The sequence below is a fragment of the Tauraco erythrolophus genome, chromosome 8 (genome assembly GCF_009769465.1).
Source record: "Tauraco erythrolophus isolate bTauEry1 chromosome 8, bTauEry1.pri, whole genome shotgun sequence".
Taxonomy (NCBI): domain Eukaryota; kingdom Metazoa; phylum Chordata; class Aves; order Musophagiformes; family Musophagidae; genus Tauraco; species Tauraco erythrolophus.
The window spans coordinates 31,748,865-31,771,818 of record NC_141472.1 but is presented as its reverse complement, the minus strand read 5'-3'; the positions used below and the strand labels follow the sequence as shown (position 1 = coordinate 31,771,818).

The window sequence follows — 22,954 nt, the reverse complement described above, 5'->3', positions numbered from 1 at the left end:
TCTACCTGGTCTGAAAGCAGAGTGCAGAAAGTACATGCTGCCTTTTAGTCCCGTGGCTGTGACCTGATCACAGACCAACCTGACAGGCCATGGCATCTCTCATTAACAGCACTTTCTCACAGGAGCCCTTCGGCATTACCAGGAGCCGTATTCCCTACTCAGCGACTGGCTCTCACATCATCTCATTCTCTCTTTCTTGACAGATCATGTTATAACCTATGATCACAGAAAGTCCTGATCCTCACGTTTCTCTGCTGTCACCTGTGGGCTCCTCCAGAGCCATGAAGAAGGGGGAACTCCAGCCCCACCACGAGAAGACTGGGTGAGAAGTGCCTGTGACATCTTGGGGAGCAGCTACACCTTGAGAACTAGTTTTAATTTTTATGTTTAGCAATTACAAAGGACGGAAATAATGTTCTCCGTTCAGTGGTGATCCATGGGAGCAGCTCTGCCTTCCCTCTCCGGGATTAGATTAGAGATAGTTTCATTAATGCGGGGAAAGTATACTAATTTGAACCACTCCAAGCAAGGGGTGAATCAGGCTACCAGCAAGCTACCAAGATTGGCTTCCAGGCATTACACTGCCTCAGACTTCTCCTCAGATGGAAGATGTCTGTTGATGCCTCAGATGGTTAGATCCCTGAGGTGTCTTATCCTTCAGGGAATAACAAGCCTCTTCATTCCCCTCCTGGTCAAGGTGACTGTGCTGCCTGAATGGTTGGCAGCGTGCAGAGAATCCAGCTGTACTACAAAGCAAACAGTCTGGGCTGTAACTTACATGGTCCTGTCTTGCTTTACCAAGAATGCTTCCTGAATGTTCAACCTGCTTGGTTCTTGCCTGGCTTATTATTAAAGACCAGTGCCTCACCATCCAGTTCTGTGTTGCCCTTAGAAATCTCAGGCTAACTCCATATCCCCTGCCCAGTCTTGTTCTCCTTTACATATGGCACTCACTCATTCCCTTTGCCTCTGGTTGCCAAGGGAGGGGGTGGACAGAGCTGTAGCCGGCGCTCATGTCTTGTGTGACTGTTGGCAAGTCCCTGAGGCCTGAATCCTTAAGAGAAATTTGGAGTCTCTCCATTCAATGTAAGGAGGCTCCTTCCACTTCCAAGGACGACTTAGACACTTAGCCTACATCCTGCTGGCCCAAACTGAAGTTTTGGGATTTAATTCTCCACATTGCTCTGAACATGTGATTTAATCACTTAGGTTCCCTGGGCCTTACAATGCTGAGCAAAGATCACAGGAGCAGCCTTGGAAACCACACCTTCTCTTTCTGGGCCTCTGCTGAGCTGTCATGGGGGCTGATCATTTGGGGCCTGTTGCTAAGGGGACATGAGGGTGCATTTGTGAAAGTCTGTGAGGTGCCTCTGTCTCTGCACTGGAAACGCTTGGCTAGCAGTCACTAAAGCATATACATCTTCCCTGTGAAGGGTACATCAGGGCACTAAGGGGCTGTGGTGTGATTTTCAGGGACAAAACCACCACCAGTCAGCCTCCGTCTTCCTCCTTGCTACTTAAGCCTTCCAGGAGACCACACTGTCATGTCATCCTTTCCCACTCCCAGCCTCCTCCTTAACCCATACACTCTTGTCTGCACCCGATTTGAGGGAAAGAACCTCACTATCTCTTGTAAACCTCCCATCTCTTTACTGGTGCTGTGTGAGTAAGCGGGCCGGCAGCAAGCACTTCTGAGTATTTGTCACTAGAGTTGAGCAGGGTTATTGTGAGGGAATTGCTGAAGGTAGGTAGGATAAACTTCTCCAAAATTCAGATGGGTAGTGGAAGGCCACTGTTGGCTTGGCTAGAAATGGAACAAATTCCCTGCCTCAAGCCCTGTGCCTTGTCTCCTAGTTATGCTGCTCTGTTTCTACCCAAGCTGTTGGTGTTTGGCTTCTGCATTCCCTGAAAGCAGACCTGCTATTGCATCCTGCAAGTCATCACCAGGCTGCTTCAGTAACTCATCTTTCCTTCCGTTCACAGGTCTTCTACGCATGGCGACTCAACCCATGTGAGAGCTCTCTTATGTGAGTACCCAGCAGCACACTTTGCTGTCTGTGGTCTGTGGACATTGACTGGCATCTAAGCAACACCCCAGCTCCCTCCTCTCCCCCTAGACGCCACTGTGTTAGAGCCTCCATGTGCATTTGCTATGACATACATCAGTGTTGATGAGAGACAGGAACACTGCCGGGTGATCTTGAGCTGCCAAAATAATCAGCTCTATGCACAACATGGCTTAAAGGATTTTTCGGTTAGCAGCATGCATCCACTAAAGAACCTAGATACTCATATTTTCTCTGGCGACTTCCACACACTAGACTCCTGCCACACAGGCAAGGCGCCTTTGGCCAGCCCTGTGGAAAACCGGATGTATCGGAGTGTGGAGAACCTTCACTGGGCAACAGTTGCTGACTCTGGGCTGCATTCTCACTGCCGGAGCCTGGATAATGAGATCATCTTTCGCTATAGAAGCACCAGTCAGTGGACAGAAGGCTGTGGGGACGTGGCCCCAGTACAGAGCACATCGGACTCTCTGAGAAATCTTTCTCTCCGTGCTAAACAGACATCTCAATCAGCACAGAATGTGCTCCTCCCTCCCTTTGCCAAAGTGCCTCAGTGGCTTTTCCCTTCTGCAGAGGAAAGAGCCCTACACAAGGATGCCAAAAAAGAGTTGAAAGAGAAGCTGAGGCTGCACAGCAGTAAGGTGGCAGAGCCCTGCAAGCCAGTGCGTCCACAGGCAGCCCTGCCTGACTTGATGGCCCGGGAGTTTTTTGAATGCCAGATGTGCCGGCAGTACAAGAACGGTTGTGCTGTCAACTGCTGCACGGTTTTGGTGGAACATACTGCTCTCAGGCAGAGCCTTGCAGGGAGGCAGAGACTGTGTTTTGCACACAGGGTCATCAGTCCAGAAGACATCAAGCAGGAGGCTCAGAGGAGGCTTCAGCTCCGAAGGCAGAATAGCTCCCCCAGTTTGCCCCTTCAGCACACTGGGCAAAGTCATGAGATGGCCAAATCCAGAACAGCAGAAACCCTGGAACAATATAGTGGGGAAACAGATGTCAAAGCCACATTGGGACAGAGTAAGAAAGGCCACCGCAAAGGGAGGCTCTACATACCCACCTTTGAGGAATTCAAGCAAATGAGAAGCAAGGAGGCAAATTCATCTGCCAGCAGCGGTGGGCCAACAGAGTGCTTGAATAAGGGTCTGCCTGCAAACCAGACCTTGGAGGAGGAGAACATTAAGAATGTCTGTCCAGAAGCTCTAGGAACCAAAGCTGTGAATGAAGCCATTGTCACAGCAGAGGATGACGACGAGGTGTTCCGTGAAAACCATGCCTCTGCTGGCTTTTTCCAATATACAGCCACATGGGATGGTTTCAGGATGAGCAGCCCTGAGGTGATGGACAGAACCTTCCAGATCTCCAGCCCGGATAAAACCCTCATCCCCATTTGCTCTAGCCCTATTCCACGATCACCCTTGCAGGCAGTAGCCATACACAGAGCTGGGCAGGAGGTCTTCAGTGATGAGCAGCAGAAAGGAGAGACAAGACAATTAAATGATGTCCTCCACCTTGCAGGGCAGTCGCTGGCTTCTGAAGCCCAGTCCTCTTGCTGTTCATCGCTGCTGTTAGAAGCCACAGACTTATCGAGTTATGGAGCTAAGCTGCAAAAAATGAAGGATGAATTCATAGGTTCAGCCCTGGAACTTATTAAGAAAAGGTAACATGTTCTGTGGGGTCACCTGAAAGCACTTCCCTTGTTAATGATCTAGTCTCTCACCTGATATGTATATTTAACTCCCGTAGCATAAATATGCTGTTGGCAGAGCCTTTCATCTTAGGCTCTCTGATAACCACATGGACCTGTCTTTAAGCTGTTGGGCTTAAACTCCCATCTTTGCGTGGGATTAAACATCAAGAAGCATTTTCATCTAGACTTTGCCTTTTTGTGTACCTTAATCCTATCCTGACAGCAGCCATCAGTAGTCCTGACACCCAATTTCCCACCCATTTTACTTCTGTAATAAATTCTTGAAAGGTCTTTTTTTTTTTTTTCCTTAACACCTGCTAAAAGTAGAGGACAGCAGAGAGATTCAAAGTGCTAATATGATTCGTTTGAAAAAAGATACAGGGTCTGTCCCATCACTGCAGGACATGAATTTAGGCAGTGTGACATACAGCAACAAGTGCTTTCACTTGCTGCCTGTATGCAGTGAACGGGCAAACAAATGAGAGCAAGGTGGCTGCTGCCAGTTGTTATCCTTATCCACCCTCTGGAGACCAGCATAGGCAGTGAAAGAACTTGCCAAATACTGTCCTCCTGCCAACTCAGACAGCATAAGCAGTGACACAAAATACTTGCATAAAGCCTTCCTCCCTCTTCTCCAGCCAGGGTTTTCCCCTTCTGTGGTAAGATTTTCACAAGGACTGCTTTCGCTATCCTGGTTTTGGACATTGCAGTCCTGTTACTTCCCCTCCTGCCAAAGAAATGGGGATCCCTTTCTGTGCAAGCAGGTGGGCCAACAGGAATCATCGAAGTTCTAGAAGCTAGGAATTTGAGGCAGCTACCACTAGATAAGGCTGATGGGAAAAGGAAGAGTAAGTGTTGCTGAAGTGGTTTGTTGGTGTTCAGGACTGGCTTTGCCAAGAATTACCTTTAACTTGGTTCCTGGCGTCTAATGTCGTCTGACGTCCACAGATGAGCTGTGTGAAATGCCAGGGCATCAGCCTTGTACACTGACTTGGTATTTCTGGAATGCTAGAGCTCTGAGACTGGACTCAGGTTTTAGAGGAGATGATAGTGACTTCTTCACAGGAATGACAGTCGTCTGAAAGAACTTCTGTGGAGCTGAAGCTCCCCATGTAGGCAGAGCTAGAGTGACAAGCAGAAATACTTCTGCAACTTTATAATCCACAGGGAAGTAGGTCATGTCAGAGCCCTAACTGCTTCCTTCAGCTGTCCAGCCCAGCCTTTATGCTTTTGTTCTAGAGTATGAAAACCCAGTGATGAAACAGATGAGAAAGTTATGGTATGCAGCCATCTTCATTGAGTAGGCTGTTTTATCATTGATGTGAAATGAAACACATAGAATGGCACGAGCTGTGAGTAAGAGCATGAGAACAGCTGTCTTTGGGCGGATGAAAGGTTCCACTAGTATCTGGAGCCGGAGGTGCATGCGTAGCAAAGCATGCAGGGACTAGGTAGTGCAGATGATCTTTCTTCCCACTACTCTCCCAGCCTCCACATACTTTCTGCCCAGGGCCTTTATGGTTTCGATGTGGTTTCTGTGCTTTTAATATCCGCAGTGGTTTTTGTTTCTGTGAATATGTTCAGTTTCTCCAGCGGGATTTGTTATTAACACCAAAATGATAATTGATCTGAAAATTAGAATGACAGTGGTTCCAGTATTAGGTTGTTTCATGTGAAGGAACCACCCTGGCCTGTTTATTTTCCATAGTCATAACAATTAATGGTAAAGATCGTAATTTCTTCAGGATAGCAGGAGGCAAAAAAATCTATTGGCAGTGCCAAAGTACTGGCTAGTGGGAAACTCCAGTTTCCTTTGTCTGGAAATGTCTCAATTTTCCATTATTCTCACCTGAGACTGTAATGTGCCCGGTTAGCCATTTATAACTCAAGCTGATTCTCACTGCAGAGGTGAGAGACTTTTTGTCTGGATGTTTTGGGTCCTAAATTATGATCACTGACATCCAGGCCACATTTTTTCTAAGTTTCAAATGAAATGAGCTGAAAGCTGAAGATTTGGTCCTATTTCCACAGATACTGAGCTCAGCAAGCCTTTGATAAAGATGTTGTGATGAAGCGTCACAGAATAAGATAGCTGAAATTGTCTTCTCTTTCTAGTGGTTCTGCGTAAGTGTTACAGTTTTACAGAGCAGTTTTGTCTGCTAAGTTAATTGCCTCCCTAGTAATTCATAGCTAATTACTTAAGACTCATTCAAATGACTCAATATTTCATCAGTGAAGATGAAATAGCTCACGTGATACCTTTAACTTAGGTTGTAGTCCTGGTGGGGAAGGGGTATTGAGATCTAGGTGGAAATCCTGGATGCATTTCAGTATCTAGTCCACTTTCTGAACTTGTTTAAGCAGTGAATTGTTCAGGATAAGGACATGCAAGGACCTGGGGTTCCTGTCTGTGAAACGGGGGACGAGGTGACAACAAAAACCTGCACAAGGAAGCAAAGGACATGACTAAGAAGGAAGGCTTCCTGAAAAGAACAAAGGGGTGTGTTTGGGATGACACCAGGATGGCGGGTACAATAACAGCATAGAGAGGGCACCAAGTCTGGAAGGCAGGTGCCAGCAGGGAAGGAGTGGACAAAAATATTTCTATTAGTCAGAAAGAGTCAGGAGCATGTGGAAAAGGGCTGAGAAGTGCTGGCCTGGACAATGATACAACCATGAAGAATCCCATACAGACCATGAAGGAAAGCAGTTGCACACCACACACCCGGTGTCTCTGCTTCCAAGAGATTCAGAGATGATGGCCCAGAGATTTAAAAGGACATTCATAAAGAAACTATCCTCCCTGTGGTGGCCCAAGCGTATCATCTGTCTTGGAATCATCATCTTGTATCATCAGGGAAAACTGATGTCAATCTCAGGCAGAAATCTCCTATCTTAATAAGTGATTTGATCCCACAGAAGGAAACATGCCGGAGTCCTCCCTTCTGCAGCTCTGCATGAGAGCAGAGGGGACTGCTTGACTAGGCATTGGTGTAGACCTCTTGGCAGCCCAGATCTCTGCCAGGGCAAGTGGAATGGAGGAAGGGGCAGTATCTCTTATTGGCAATGTCCCCTCCTCCTGCTAAGCCAGGGGTAAAAGTTAAAGGAGCAGCACAAAGTTTTGGTTCTACAAATCTGCTTGTATCCTCCCTGTTTTGCCTACATCCCTCTCATCACACTTGTGGTGCAGTGCACAGCGACTGCTCTGTGGAGCAGCACTTACCCTCACACATCATGGCCAGTACATCATGCAGGACGGATCTAATCACAGCTAGAAGTAGAGCTGTCAAACCAGGGATGAAGAAATCTTTCACATGATGTGGGCTCTACATCATTGCCTTACCTCTAGCTGAGCAGCCATGAAGTGGGTTGAATTTCTCAGTCTCCAGTCATGCTTCCTTAGCTCAGCTCTCCGGGTAGTATTGGCTCTTGCTCCCATTGTAGATGGGAGATTTTTTTTTTTTTTAAATGGAGATTTAAAAAAAAATATCCATTTTGAGTTATGGAAACCACAGTAAGTAATGGCATCTGGTCTGCAGACCCTATCAGCAGAGAGCTGCTGTCAGCTTCCCTTGGAGGAGCAGTAATATTCTGAAGTACTTTCCATGCTTAAATGTGGGATCTTGAAGCACTGTAAAAATGACAAATGAAAGCTCAGTTTCTCTCTGGGAATACGGTCTGTATGGTGGGAGGTGGTGTGATCAGGACGAGAAGATACTATTCCAGTTCTGAGCTCTGCTACTGACCTTGACACATCCCGTTGCCTCTCTGTGCCTCAGCATGGACTCTTCTTTCCTCATGTTTCAACCAGAAGCTGTTTGAGCAGGAGCAGCTTTTGGAAATGGTGGTTTTCCAGCAGTGGCAGGTTCTCTTTCTTGCTCCTTAACCTCTGCCTTCCCTCCTACATCTGTGCCCGGCTGAACTGTTCATACTTTACCCAACTCAATAAAACATTGATGAAATGATCTGGCTCAGAATACATGAGGGAAGATGTTTTTTTAAACCCAGATCATTTCAAGACTGATTTTAGATCATGACCACACAGACAGTTACACTGGACCAGCTGAAGGAGTGGTCCCCCAAACGTGGCTGGGGATGGGAGGGAGGACGGAGTCAGGAACCTCTGTCAGAGGCCAGGCCAGTACCATGGGGGGACCACTGCCTTGCTGTGTGCCTGTGCTGCTCTTACTGCAAGCCTAAGGGGCATAATATTTTTCTTTTTTCTTCCAAATCTGACAGATCTAGCTGCTATGGTAGTGAGGCTTTGAGCAACGTGGTGTGGTGGAGGGTGTCTGTGCCCATGGCAGGGGGGTTGGAACTAGATGATCTTTGAAGTCCCCTCCAACCCAAACCGTTCTGTGATTCTATGATTCTATAACGCAGTCTGTACTACAGACTGCTCCATGACAGCACTGATATTGCTGTCCCCTTTCTACAGGCTGGGGGGAAGAGGTCTGGAGAAGTGAAGTGATGCTTCCAAATCCACATGGCAGGGAGTTAGCACAGCAAAAAGCAAAAGTAAAAGCCAGGAGCCTGCTGTTAGCACCATGCCGTTGCTGCGCAGCCACGGCTACGCTCTTTTTAAGTTGGTGAATCCTCTGGTAGTGGCAGCTGGGACCTGGAAGCGCAAATGAAGGAAGATGAAAAGACATCAACTGGAAAGTTACAAACCAACTTTTCTGGCCTGACAACAGAGCCAGTTTGTATTCTGGGAGATTTATTCCCTCTTCAGTGATTTCAGTGTTGGCTGATGGTTTGTTATCAGAGCCAACTGTCATTCATTGTAAGGAAAATGCCCATCTGTCTCATGTGTTTGCTTGTAGCTCACAGTGTTGGAATTGCACATTAGCACTATGACCTACCAGCATAAGTTCACAAATGAAGCCTTTAAGAAGAAGCAGATTTTTGTCATGAGAGACTTTTGTTAAGCATAAAATATATACATAACCTGAAATATGTTCCAGACACCGGCTTCCTCTATGTATAATGATCCATATCCAGTCCTGACAACCTTTCTTTTTAAAGGAATCCAAGCCCATAAAAATGAAGTAAAAATTCAATAAGAAAATATTAATATTCTTCCAAGTAGGCTTCATTATGCATGAAGTGTCTTAGAGAGTCTGTTAAAAAAAAGTATCGCAAGTAGTATCACAAACTAGAGTGTATTAACTGCTCTGTGAAGTCAGTGGTTTTGCATCAGGCTGTGTCTGTCTGGAGAGGTGGTGTTGTCTACAGAGAGGGGGACATGGGGTTGGAACAGGGTGCCTGTATCAGCCAGGCCCTTGTTAGCACCAGACAGCCGTGAATAAGAGCATCCCAGAATTGCCAAGTGACAACAACAGACTCTGCCAATCTTTTCAAGACTCTTAAGTGCACCAAAAGGCCTCATCCTGAGTTAACTGAAAGCAGAGGGAATCTTTCCAGTGGTTTCAGCAGGCTTGGGATCATATGAGATGAAAACCTGAGGGAAAAGCTCCTTTAATCCTCTAATCTCTTGAAAGTATTACAATTTTTAGCAGGTGATTTTTTTTCCAGATGAGCAATATGGTTTCTGCGTTGACATCTCTTTAAATAGGAGCAAATATGGATATGGCCTACTTAGAAAGAGGTTTCCCTGGTCCCTGTGGGAGAACCTCATGTTTTATGGACACAAAAATGCCCTGTGAGCAGCTGAGACGTGATATCCCAGACTGATGCTGGCATGAGTGCAATTACCTGATTTGCACTGCTACAATTGAGCTGTGTTCAGAGCCCCTGAAACACCCACACAGCCATCCATGCCAGCCGGTCTAGATGCCTGCGTGCACTTTCCCTGAACTGTTGTGGCTGATTGTTCGAACCTGGGCTTGCTGCTTAGTCTCATCTGTGTCAGGAACAGCAGGTGAACCGCGTACGTGATGTTCATCAGAGTCTGCTTCTTCCCCTGCAGCTGCAATGCTGAGACTGCTGCCAAATCCCCGTCCAAGGGACAGTGTGATCTGAGGGAAGCTGATCTCCCACCTCCAGAGGACAGCCAGCAGCCCAAAGCGATGTCCATGGCAACAGACACCTGGGAGGACAAGCCAAGCAATGAGACATCCAGTGACACTCCACCTGCAGGGAATGTAAGGGAGAGGAGTTCCCCTCTCATCTTGGGCATGTGTTTGGATTTTTTTCTTGTCAGAAGCTCTGAAGGATCCCTTTGTTGTAGGAACTGGGCAGACTGGGAGCCTGGGATCTGAAATCACACTGACTCCCATGGGTGATTAAACTCTGTTAGAAGCATTTCCAGTGCGTTTTTTATTACAGTTAATGAAACAGGAGTAAGTTTTGTGCCCCTGCCTATCTGCTGCATCTCATGCAGGGAGTTCGGCAGTAACCCCTTCATACCACCTGCCCCTCATTGCTGTGCTGCCCGGGAGATCGGACAGACTCCCTCCTAGTCCCTACTTTGTCAAACTACTAATGTAGGTAAGGTATAGAGGCTGGAGCTCCTGACCCCGCAGCTCTGGAACATTCACAGAACAGAAGGAAGCTAGTTCAGATCCCTGGAGGACAGGCTTAGCCCCAGCTGTAGGCTCTTAGCCAGGGCTATGCTGTTGACTTCGTGGTTGACTTTGTTGACAACCATGATCCAGCCACCACAGAGCCACTGTACTCAAAGCTACACAACAGCAGAGAGAGAGGAGTCCTTGCTGTTAGGACTAAGCAGTCCTATGCTGTTAGGACCACCACTGGTGAGTTTCCTTTTCTCTCCTTTGCAACTAAAGTCCAGTGGCTGCAGACCAGGTGCTGCTTTGACCACCGCCTTGCTCCAAACCCACTTGCTTTCCTTGCAGATGCCCAGTCCTGTCTGCCGCCGATCCAGCTCTGACATCGTCCATGAGAACACGGATGGTGCTAAGGCGCAGCGGGAGTGCCGGCTGCGGCCACACTTCAGTGACCCTATGCCGACAGACTCGGTTAAGAGGAAGCAGCTGGAGCTGAAGATTGCAGCTGCACAACGGCAGCATGCACAGAAGCGCCGGCAGGAGCGAGACTACGGTACTCACATTCTGTACGCTCTAAGGGGACTGAAGGGCCAGATGCTGAGCCCTGCTATGCTGGTGTAAATATGGAGTATCTCTGCTGACCTGGGAGAGGGAAGCATTCTGGGTTTAACCCAGGTGTACAAGAAGTCAGGATCTGCTCTGCTCTGCTCTGTCTCTGTCCCTGCCTGGCAGATGGCAGGGGAAGAGAGAGCCCAAATGAGTTCCCAGGTGTGGGCACTACAGGGATGACAGGTTCCTCAGGCTTCACCTGGGAGCCGTTTACTTCTGACTCTTACCAGTCTCAGCAGCAAAACGGGAGAGGAGACAGCTAACAGCCCTGCTTTCACCAGATCTAGCCTGCCCCCTCAGGGTTCCTGCCCCTCATGGCTGTGCCAGCTTGAGCTCCTCAGGTGAGCTCTCTGCAGTGCTTGTAATGATTTGTGTCTGTTCTCAGGTCCAGTGGTAGCAAAAGCCAACCTTGGCCATGGTGGCAGCTTTGATGAGGCCCGCCGTGCCCCACGTGGCTCCCTTCGCTCCAGACATCATTGGAGCAACGTCAGCAGCCTGAGCACAGACAGCGGGATTGTTGGTGTGAATGATGTCCGGGATGACCTGGATCCTAGTGAGGCCACCCGGACCAAGTCAGCAGATATGGAGAGGGCAGATAGTGGCATTGGCCAGATGCCAGCCAGAAAGTGGAGGAACAGGGCAGCTGAAACACTGAGCTCCCTGCAGGCCTGGGAAGCCCACCGTCCTTGCACCGACTGTGGAGAAAGGGACCTTCCGGTGGAGACGGATGTGCAGAACCGCAATCAGAGGCGGGCTGACCTCTGCGAGAAGTGCCGCAAGCGCAGGACGGAGCGCAAGGAGTCTGTGCTGGAGTTTGTCAACACAGAGGCCAGCTATGGAGAGGACCTGCGCATCATCAAAGAGGAGTTCTACCTTCCTATGCAGGCAGCTGGGCTGCTGAGCCAGGAGCAGCTCCTGGGCATCTTCAGCAACATCCAGGAGCTCATCGACCTCAATGAGAACTTCCTGGAGATACTCCAGGAAGAGATCGATCAGGCCTTTGACCAGGTATGATACTGTGTGCTCTAAAGGGACCAGACGGGGCAGACAGGAATGGGTTTTGTATTAGTGAGGCAGTATAGGTGGAGCAGAGGATCAGGAGGTAGGACTCCTACATTCTGATCATCTACCTAGTCCCTTGCTCCCTCAGCTTTTGTAAACCAGTGATTTCAGTAGGCCTGTGCCAGGTCACAGTTGCTGGCCTCACTCTCTGCTGTGGCAATGTCACCGACATAGCAGGCCATCAGCAGTCAAGCTCGTTTATCCCATTAACAGGACCTAACTGTCCCATTACCAAAGTTAGCTTTAAGCCAGTTTGCTTGGACACTGGTAAGAGTGTGACCACAGGGACAAAGAGCTCGGCTCGGTCTGGCTCACAGTCCACACGCTTGTAACCCTGAGCTGGCTTGCTTCAGGCTGGCTTGGGTGTATTTGCCTTGGGTTGCAGTTTATGGCAGCTCGCCTCTAGGCTGGCTGTGGGGCCAGGCAGCACAGGCTGCTCCCTGCCCTGCTGACAGCTGGCACTTGGAGCTCTGTGTACCAGTTGCTTCTACCGATGCACCCTGCCTGGCACAAGAGACTTTCCTACCCTGTCAGAGGGCAGAGAAATAGAAATAAGACTCTAGAGCAGCAGGCAATCACTGCAAAGGACAGATAAACAGCTCCACACCCTCCTTTCTTTGAGAAACCAAAACCTGCTTCGTGCTGTATCAGCTTCAGCAGGATGTTTTGTTCTCTAGGAAACACATCCTCTCCCTCTCTGAAACCCTGCATGTCAGACTGAGTGACACGTTTCAAAAACTGGCAACTTTGACAACCGCTCTTGTGCGCCTGGCACGGTGAAGACAGATGTGCGCTGCAGGTGTCAAGTCCCTGTGAATAATTTATGGAGGCAATGGCTTCTACAAACAGCCGTGGGTTTCCCTATGTCTGCCTCCATGTTGCCCTTTGCAGTCAGAGCTCAGTACTGCAACAAAAAGCCGCCAGCAGCCAGAGAGCTGCTCCCTCTCTCCCTGCTTAAATGAGCAGCGATCATAGAGCATGTCAGCATACACCTCAGCACAGCTAAGAACATTATGTGGCACCAGATTCTTACTATTCCCTTGTTTTATTACACATCCAGAAATCACTTGGGCATCGAAGTAGCCAGTAAGAGCACAAGTGAAGGAGACTGCTTCCCAGCCAGGCCTGTTGCTGAGATCAGCTGCAGCAGTTGTTAAGTGCCATGTCTGTTGTCTGAGTTACACACTTTCCCTGCCCATTTGCACCTAAACACTCGCTGTTAAATTTGTGCACTGCTGCATTGTATGTCTGACCTGCTGGCAAGAAGGGCCCCAGTACACTCTCCTGACTAGCAGGCTCACTCTAGCCTCTGACCTTTGAGCTCCTGCTCTGGTGAGCTGGCTGAGCCTGCAGAAGCAGAGAAGACATCTCTGTTTGTGTAAAAGAGCAAGCGGTGAGTCCAGCTTTCCTTTCCCTTCCCATGCACTGCTTCCATCTGCACCTGCAGCAACTGCCTTTCCATGAGGAATGGTGAGCCCAGTTCCACCTTTGGTCTGGTGTTCACCAGATCCTGCCATAGGTTCTTGCTGATAGGACTCAGTGCAGGCTCTGTGCCTCTCCTGAGCTAACCCAGCAGGTGCTGTGTTGCATGCTTGCAGGGCGACGGCGACCTGATGACTGTGTGCATCGGCGAAATATTTCTAGAGTTCGTCAACATGTTGCCAGCCTTTCAGACTTACTGTCTCCAGCAGTCCTCCTCCGTGAATATGCTCAACGCTCTGGAGAAGGAGAAAGAGTTGCTCAGGTGAGAAAGGGATGAGCGTATTCTTCCAGGCTTTTGGGACAGGAAAGCGCTCAGCTGAGGGCAAAGCCTTTGTCAGCTCAGTTAGATCAAAGTTTTGATGCTAATGTTCTTCAGTGATGAGCTGCTTTCTCTTGGGGTGAGGAGAGTAATTTACTCTCCAAAATATATTAACCCCTTGATGTCTCCCCTGAGGCAGTCCCCTAGCTGTATACTCTATTTGTGGTACCAGTGTTTGCCCACTGGGCTGAACTGTCACCAAATAACACCCAGCTGAGAACAGCTCTCAGTCCCTGTGCCAAAGCATGGTTTGGACTTCCACTGGGGGAAGCCACTGTGAAGTATGCTTGACAAATTTGTTTCCCGTTCCTAGCCCTGGCCTATCGGGCAGCGTCAGGCGAGTCACTTCTCTTTCCACTGCAACAGCTTAAAGCGATGACGGTACCAAATTCTTGTTTAGAGTGCTTTGTAATCTAATGATGAAAGGAGCTACAAATTAAAGCAATCTGATATAATCTGATTATCTACCTCAGGCCTATGTCAGTGTGTACCAGAGAAAGATCACACCCTTGTCATTTTACAGTGATTTAATATAAGACTGCTGGAATGTTACGTGCTAGTGTCCCAGGCACTTCATCGCTGTTCTGCAGCTGAGCACAGCTGCAGAAGTTGTTAGTTTTTGAGAAGTCAGAATTCACAAGGCTGTTAAAAACCAAAGAGGGGGCTGCAGTGCCTAGCAGCTGTCAGCACCACGCTGTTCATTTGCGTTTAGGACTGCAGCATCTGCTGGCAGAACAGCCACCATTTAATTCCCTCTTCTTAAATCCCTGCAGAATATTCCTCAATGTCTCCCAGAACGACAACACAGCTCTACGGCGGATGAACTTGAGGTCCTTCCTGATGGCCCCTTTGCAAAGAGTCACCAAGTACCCATTGCTGCTCAGCAGAATCATCAAGGCCACCAACGAGTACCACCCAGATCATGGCAGCCTGCGGGAAGCCAAGAGCCGCATCGAGTCCCACCTGGAGCACATCAACATGAAAACCAAGCAGGAGGGGAACACATGGACCCTTCGCTCCTTTCGCCAAGACAGCAAGAAGAAGAGGGAAGTCATCAACATTGAGATGAGAGAAACTGCCCTCAAAACTGTAGGTTGGCTGCGGGAGGAAACGCGATTTGTGATGGAGGGTTCTCTGCAGCTGGCCCAGCCCCCTGACGGCCAGTGGGTGAAGAAAGGCAGCAAGACCTTGAAGTTCCAGAACATGCAGGTCCTCCTCCTGGTGAACATGAAGCGTGTGTCCGAGTCCAGCCTGGAGTCAGCCGAGCCAGGGCCTGTGAAGGACGCTGTGCTGGTACTCATCAGGGACAAAAATAACGGGAAGTTCCATTTGCTCAGGGAGCCCTTGAGGCTGAGTAATTGCATTGTCTCCACTGATCCTGACTGTGATGACACTTTTGAACTCATTGAGATCAGGCGGGAGGCGTTTGTGTTCCGGGACAGCGACCGAGCACGGACTCACCACTGGTTCAGGCAGATCAGGCGATACTCGAGGGAGCTGGGCTCCTGGAAGAAGCGGCGGAATGCACTGCCCAACATCATGATCAGCACCCCTCACACCAGGCCCTGAGTCCTGCATGGGCAGTGCTACATGCGAGGACCATCCAGAGCCTCGATGGCTCAACTTGGCTCTGCTCCATGGACAACACAGGGAGGAGTCTGACCCACAAAGACTCTTAGCAGCACTGGAACCAAGTGTTACAGTCTAATTCTGGTCTCCAGCCTCAGGACTCGCAACCTGTTTGCAGCTGATGTGCACACAGAGATGGGCTTCCCTCGAGGAGCAGATCTCTGGAGAAAAATACTGAGTTTAACTTGTTAATATTGCACTGCGGGAGAATGATGTATGATGCTTGCCATTGCATGGATTGTGTTGAAAACCAGTCTTGACAACAAGAGAGAGGTTTCCACCATTGACTGTATTTCATCAGCATTAGGTAAAGTCAGGGTCAAAATTAGGTGCAGTATAATGCTACAGGGGAGGAAAGTTGAAGAAAATTATGTTTTCCACTACTACCCGTAAGGACTATATTTCATTATTCACCTCTATACATTCAGTCGAAATACTTGTATAAAAAGAAAGGTCTTTCATCTTTAATCCAAATCAAGTAGGTATTAATTTGCTGAGATACAGCTGCATGCACACAAAAAAAAAAAGGCAAGCTAGAATAAGAGAAGTTCTTGCTTTCTGACACAAACACCTCAGATATGTGTAGAACCTGTGGAAGAGCAGTGTACCCCCACTGAAAGTCCATTATTTAACTGACGTAGGGACTGGAACATAGCGCTGCATCTGCAATATCTCAGAAGTGTATGTAAATACAGCTCCGCTACCACCAACAGTGAACTTAAAAGTTTGCGATTATTTAAATGATGTAATCTAGTGTATTTCAAAATTTAATTGAAAGGAACAATTTACGTTGTACTGTAGAGTAACATGAAAGGTTTTAATAATTATGTTTCAATGACTTTAGGTGGGTACTTTCTTTAATATTTGTTTTCTGGCGTAGATGCTTCATTTAGTATGGGTGGCATTCAGGTGAACAACATGCCTACGTCTGTTCTTTGGATCCCCTGAACAGAATTTAGGGGCTGCTCCTAATGAGACTGGGAGAAGGGCACAATGTGCTGCCCTAATTCTTACTAGACAACAGTAGACTGGCACAAAACATTATGCTCTGGCTGCAGCCCTGCCTGGGCAGGTCAGGCCCAGACGTGAGAGCCGAAACCGAGGCCACAGAGCGCTCCTCCATGAGGTCCAACCTCTCAGCTCCGCAGCAGGGAAATGACTCGAAGCTGAACCGTGGTAAAAAGGCAAACAGGGTTTAACCTTTTCAGCCTGACATTATCACCGACCACGGCCTTGAGATTACAAGACCAGCAGAATGTCACGCTGTGACTTGAACAGCAAAGGCCAGATTACAGCCCTGGAGACTAAATAAAAGGAGCCTGAAGTTTGGTCAGTGGATCTTGGCAGGTGACCTGTAAATGTTCTTTCAGACCCCAGGGTAGAGACAAAGCCAATCAGTATTATTCACTCTCAACAAAATATTTCTGTTACAGGAATTTATTTTACAGGAGGATTCACACGAGGAAGCATATTTGTATTTCTCCAGAGATCAGCCAGCATCAGTGAGCACACAAAAGGCAGCGGACAGAGGCTACCTTCATGTAGGTAACCCTAGTCTTGTAAGTCACCACTGACCCAAGGCCTGAGCAGACCTCCAAACCATGCCCAGTGCTTTGTCCTCCTGCCGCAGCTCCTGGGGTTTGTTACACTGTTCCGGGCACTAAGGCAGACACCGGCAGCAGGATGCATGCATACTACCTGTATTTTATCTCCATCTGCACCATCCAGCGTTTTAGTGCTTCATGTTGTCCTTGAGGAAATGGCAGTTGTTGCATCATCTGGAGGCTTTACAAACACATACCCAAGGCGTGAGGGCGGCAGCGCACAGCTGAGCGCCGCAGCGAGCGATAGCTGGCAAAATGCTTGTTGGGGCAGCAGCCTGACTCCCTCAAGTGAGTTGGAATTCCCTCCAGCTATTTCTAGTCATTAGACAATAAATTGTTTGTTCCCCTAAAAGACATACTGAACAGCCAGTGATGAGGATGAGGCATTGCTTTTGTAAGTTTGTTGCATGTTTTTCAAATAGACGGGTGCCTAAGCAGAGCAGCTGCTGGAGGAAGATTTCTCTGATGCTGTCATGACGGATCTGCATCCAGCAGCCTTCAAGCCCCATTCACCTAACGTGCAAAAGCAACAGCTTGTAGCACTTCGGTTTTCTCTCCCAAGATCAAAACGGTGCCACTGTCTTCTCTTCCTTACCTCCAGTGGCAGTTCTGATAACGGAAGGCATAAGTACAGTAAGCCTAGTAGCTTAATTTTTGCAAACAGTGAGTGGCTTTCACAGCCACAGAAAGCTGCTGCTTTCTGGAAAGTTTTCAATTCCTTGCCAGTACAGTGATTTTCTTCACACCAGTTCATGCTCAAAACCAGCCATGGACTGTTTGTACAGTCATATCTTTAAATCAAGATGCCCTCACTCGCCCTAGCTGTTCAAAAAGGTTAGAGAACAATCAGTGTATGTAAAAGGTCTGATATTTAGCATCAATCTTGTATTTGGGTGATTGTTCAATTTGTCAGATTCAGGGGTTTTCTAAGTATCAGAGGAAACACCTGCCTGCCAGGCTCCGAGTAATCGTGGCCCATTTCCTCTGAGCCAGGCAAACTCTCCCCAAAAGAAGGTCCGTACGTAACGGCTGGGTGTTGAGTTACGAGCAGGACGTGTACTTGGTGCTGCAGCCCTCTTCTGAAAAACCTGCGGCCAGGGACCAGTCCAGGCTCTTTGATCTGGGACAGCCTGGGATGGGGAGCGACAGCCCGACTGGTGAACCTGTCAGACTAGACGGGCTGTGCTTCCGATGTTATTATCTTTTATGTGTCCGGTGCGTGCTCAGCTGCTCGCCTGCCTTAGAATCACAAGTGCTGAAAGGGAACATGAGCACGGAACAGTCTCCGTGGCCCTGCGAGGGCTCGTGCTGTGGGGTCAACCTGCACAGGAAGGGCGAGGAGTGTCAGCACACTGACAAGACAGCAGGTTTCCATAGTCCTCGGGCACCTTTCTGAACTGGATGATCCCTCTCCTGGGAAGTTCCAGGTCTTTCAGTATCACATGTACACATCTTAATTGGCAGCCCTGGAGATTAGTTGTGCTGTACTTTTCCATTTCTGATTAACAACCTGACAAAATGCTATTATAACCCAGGGTACTTGGGAACAGGGTTGTCTGTAAGCCAAGAAAGCAATTATTTGTTCCAAACTGGCCGTCCTAGGGCTCTGTAATGTTTTTATGCCTCTCAGAAGTCACGACTGACAATACTAAGATTACTTTTCAAGACTCCTGCCCACTGAATTTACCACACTAGTACAAGCAGGCCTCTCTGGAAATACCCTGTTAGGGGAAAAGAAAGTCAGATTACTCTCTTGATTTATCAGAACTCATAAATGACTTTTAACAAGAATTTAGGATGAGTAATACTGGCCATTTACCAGGAAAACACCACCACCACCAGGCAGTCTTCACCATAGAGTCCATGTAGTTTTGAGCTCAGAAGGCAGACACACAAGAAGAAACAATACTGGATTAAGAGGCCTCTCTGACATCAGGTCCCAAGGAAAGAAGGAATAGCTACTTTAAGAGTCACCAGGCTGAGTGGGAAAGCCTGAAAAACCATAGGGAGATGAAGAGCAAATACTTTCAAGGGCAGAGACTTCTGCTTTAGTGAACAGAGGTCTTCTCTTTTATGGTGTTCTTGTACATTCCTGGTTGTCCTTAATAGAAGTGAGAGTCCGCAAGGGGCGTTCAGTGTGGGTCTCTGCTATGTGATCAAGAATACATCTGAAAGGGAGCACCAGCATTGGTCTGGCAGCAAGAAGCTATCGTAGCTGTCAGTGGAGACTGAGAGATTGACCTCAGCACATCCCAAATCCTGAAAAAAAGCTCTGAGATCATTCCAGATCTCCTGCCTTGGGGACCTTCAGTCATTCAATGCACATGAATCTATGGTGGAGCCAAAGTCCCAGGAAGGCAGATCTCCAGCAGGAGACTCTGGTGAATCTTGCACTCCCTTGCTTGTTTCTGACATCCTCAAAGGGAAGATCATTCAACTCTTCTAGCACCATGTCAAAGATATCCCTTTATGGCTCATGGATGAAGCAGCTGTAGTGACTTTCTTGTCATGACATCAGCCATGTCTCCTCTTAAATGTATGCTGGGGAGCCAGGTGACATTAAGCTGGAATTAGGCTGACATTCTCTGACTTGAAATTGGAAAAAAATGGAACTAAAAGCAATGGAGGAAGCTGTCCTCCTGACAGAGGTCAGATGAATGTTCAAAGATCTCACTGTCCCTGTTGAGTGACCTTCTGCCACTACAGTGGAGTATGACAAGAGCAGAAATTCTTACCGTTCAGGCAGACAAAGGAACTGCCTTATTTCTCACAGAGGCTGCTGCAGAATATCAATATGACTAGGGACAGGTACAAGCAATTAAAAAAAAATAAAGAATCAAAAGTTTTGACAATAACACTGCACAGTCCAAAAACTCCAGGCAAGCCCCAAGGGCACTCATTAGAAAAAAAGACATATCCCTCAGGAAGCTGCAGGTGGTCCCTTAAGGGAAGCCTTTCTACAATATGGATGGAAAAGTTGAGCAATAGGAAGACTGAAGGTCATCTTCAACAGAGAATGAGGAACCACAAGAAGGCATCAGAAGACAGCCAGTGTCCTTCAGCACTGGCCTCTGCTCAGGCTTGACTGGGAGCAGTAACACAGCCGGAAAAAGTTGAAAAGCTGGCAGTAGGCTCTAGGTCCATTCACAGGAATGAATGTAATGATAATTTGCAACCCTCCAGCTCAAATCCTGCCCTAGCAAGATCTCCACTAGCACAGGCTTTTCAGTTCTGAGAAATGATCTCAGCTTCAGGTGAGAAGACCCAGACTGCAAACAGCCCTCCAGGAAAGGTGCCCTGTCTAGGAGTAGGCAAAGGAACCCTTTGTTTCAGCCCCACGTGCTTTTGAACTCATCCCTCCTAGTGCAGGAACCTCCCTTGCAATGCCAGTCTTTCTCCTTGGGAGGACCCTCCTCGAACGTCTCTGAGTGTTGTGGGGAGGGCTGGCAGATGGGAGTGGGAAGCCTGGTCACAAGAAAGTCACAGAGCAGATCTCATGACTGATGCCCGGGGTAACTGAAACATGCAAAGAGCACAAGGCCTTTATAGCCCTGGACTGTTTCACAGGGGCTGAAATCTCAGGCTTTTTCTTCCCTTTAGGCTTTCTGCAGTCCCTGTTGGAGTCTCCAACAGGCTGTGGTGGTCGTCAGGGCTTCACAGAAGCCTGCAAGAGCTGCACGGGGCTGCAGTGCAGACCCAGAGGCAGGCGGACAGCTCTCCCTGCCAGGATGGGAGCCAGCAGGCCTCCTGGGGAGCAGGCAGCACCATTGCAGGGCTCAGGCACTTATCCCAACAGAAGCAGGTTAGATGTTTGTACACCCATACTGGGATCATGCGGATGAATGAGCATTCAGACAAGGAGCGTATTCCCCATTCTTTCGAGAAAGGACTGGTTTTAGGACAGCCATTTTCCCCTTGGGCACGGCAGTCCTCCAGTGACGGCTAACCAGCGCCAAGCCAGAAGTGCTGCAGTTTGAAGTGACAATGAACAGAGAGGCAGAGAAACCTGCAAGGAGATACCCAAGTAATTCATGCCTGACCCACAACACGTGTATGGGAGATACACACTATAAAGGACTATTCCTTTCAAAATCCAGCACTTGCTTAATGACACTCCATGAATTCAGTGGGCAGGCGTCTCTCTGAACAGCCCCTACACGCACTTGAGTACACTGCAGTATCCAGCAGCAGACTGCTTTAAAGAGGGAAGATGGACTGCTGACGAGTAACGCGTCAATATCCACACACAGACCCCAGGAGTCATCCATGGTCACTTTCCACTCTCCTTAATTGCCTTGGTGTGTAATGACCTTACCAGCTGCAAAACGTGAGTGAGGCTCTGTAGCACAGGAGTCATCACTTTGCAGTAAAATTAAGGCAAATTATCTACACAAACAGAAAATCCTTGGCAATCCTAGCAGAACTGGAAGCAGTTAAATTACTGCAAGAAAATCAGACCATTTACCACCTAGTGCTACAGCTCAGTGAACACTTAAAGCTGGCACTGCGGGGAGAGGAAGAAGCCTCCCTCTGCACGCTGGCACAGTGTGTGCAGGGCTGTGCGGTGAACCAGACTGGGAGCAAACACTGCTGAAAAATACAGCTTGTTTCAGCTACATCAGTTCCTGGATCCAGTTCACTGCACAAAGGCGTGTGCTGGCACCAGAAAAGGGCAGTCTGGAGCTGATAACGTGTCCTTTAACCAGTGCCAGTTTAAAGAAGTTGCTGGTCTCGGGCTGCAGTTAATCAATTCCAGCAGACAGAGCTCAGTTCAGCAGCCAGCCCCAAGGTCTGCTCCGCATCCTGTGCCGCAGAGCTCTGTTCACCCGTTTCCCAAACGGCTTCAGGTCAGCACTTTCAGTGATCTGCAGGGGTTGAACAGGCAGTGCTATAAATAAAGAGCAGTTTATCAACTAAGTGCCCTTTTTACTGAAATAAAGAAAACCCACAGAAATGACGTCAAGATGGGGAAAAAAACACAACAAACCAGTGAGTGAATACAAAGACAATCCCCGAGAACGCTCCCGAACACACTCCAGACTGAAGTGGCTCAGAGAAGAGCTGTGCCGGCTGTTGAGTCAGACCCTCCAGTGCTCTCGCGCTGACTCACTCCCCTCCCAGCTGCCAGCGCGCGCCGCACGGTCCATTCAGTACCAACAGGAGTTACTTGTTCCGAGTTCAAGAGCGTCTGATTCATCGTGGGCCATCAAGCTTCTGCAGTCCTCAGAGCTCTGACTCCCACTGCCGTTCCTCGCTGGCTAACCTGCTGCCACTAACCCTAGGAAAGGGAAGAGTGAGAGAAGAGAGACCCACCTACTCAAGTCCTTCTGGGTCTTCTCTTCTTCCCTCTGCTCCCAGCTCTGGGATGGAAACACAGCTCATCATTTAGGACCAGAGTAAGATGCAGATTCACAATCAAGGCCACCAGGTCCTACAGGCTACCTCTGCACAGAGGAAGCTACAAAAAGCCCGGCCCCGGCGTTCCCTGCTGCAGCCTAGGCAGAAAGTTTGCGGTTTCCTTTTCCCTTCCGCAGACCCAGCTTGGGAATGCACTATGCAGCCTGGCTATTGCAAATGACGCTTCTCCAGAGGAAGATGCTAGGCTCTTCAAAAACTAGGAGCAGGAAAGAACAAGGTGTTTGCTAAACATCCTCCAGGAACGCAACACTGGAGTGCCTTTCTCAGGCACTTGCTCTTCATAGGGCCTTAGACAGAAGGATCCCACACCTTGCAGACTTTGTAAGCCCTAAGTAAGAGACTTGCTCTTCCATTTAACCTTCCCACAGTATCTGCATCTCTGCACCTGTGGCACAGGGCTGTTGTATCTCCACCAGCTCTCAGAAACCAGGTAAGATGCAAGAGCTGGCAGATGGAGGATCTACTGAGAAGCTGCATTAGGCACATGGGATCCATGTCAGGAAGCAGACCTGTTGCATGACCAAATGCAATCAGAGCACCTGGGACACAAACCAGCACAAAGCCTTAACACCTGCCCTGCAAACAGAAACCTGCCACACCACATGGCC

The 22,954-nt window shown here is 48.6% G+C and overlaps 1 protein-coding gene across 1 annotated transcript; it reads left to right on the top strand.

Annotated features, from left to right (window-relative positions):
- Positions 1–2,152: 2,152 nt before the first annotated feature.
- LOC104379060 (uncharacterized) lies at positions 2,153–15,264 on the top strand. Its single transcript, XM_009986240.2, has 6 exons — positions 2,153–3,723; positions 9,683–9,857; positions 10,572–10,776; positions 11,218–11,840; positions 13,493–13,638; positions 14,469–15,264. The coding sequence occupies exons 1-6, from the start codon at positions 2,153–2,155 to the stop codon at positions 15,262–15,264; spliced, it is 3,516 nt and encodes a 1,171-aa protein (XP_009984542.2).
- The last annotated feature ends 7,690 nt before the right edge of the window (positions 15,265–22,954 follow it).

Coding starts and splice junctions, on each gene's coding strand:
- LOC104379060 (XM_009986240.2), top strand. CDS start 2,153: ATGACATACATCAGTGTTGATGAGAGACAGGAACACTGCCGGGTGATC. Junction 10,777..11,217: donor CCGGCAGGAGCGAGACTACG/GTACTCACATTC, acceptor GTCTGTTCTCAG/GTCCAGTGGTAGCAAAAGCC. Junction 11,841..13,492: donor TCGATCAGGCCTTTGACCAG/GTATGATACTGT, acceptor GCATGCTTGCAG/GGCGACGGCGACCTGATGAC.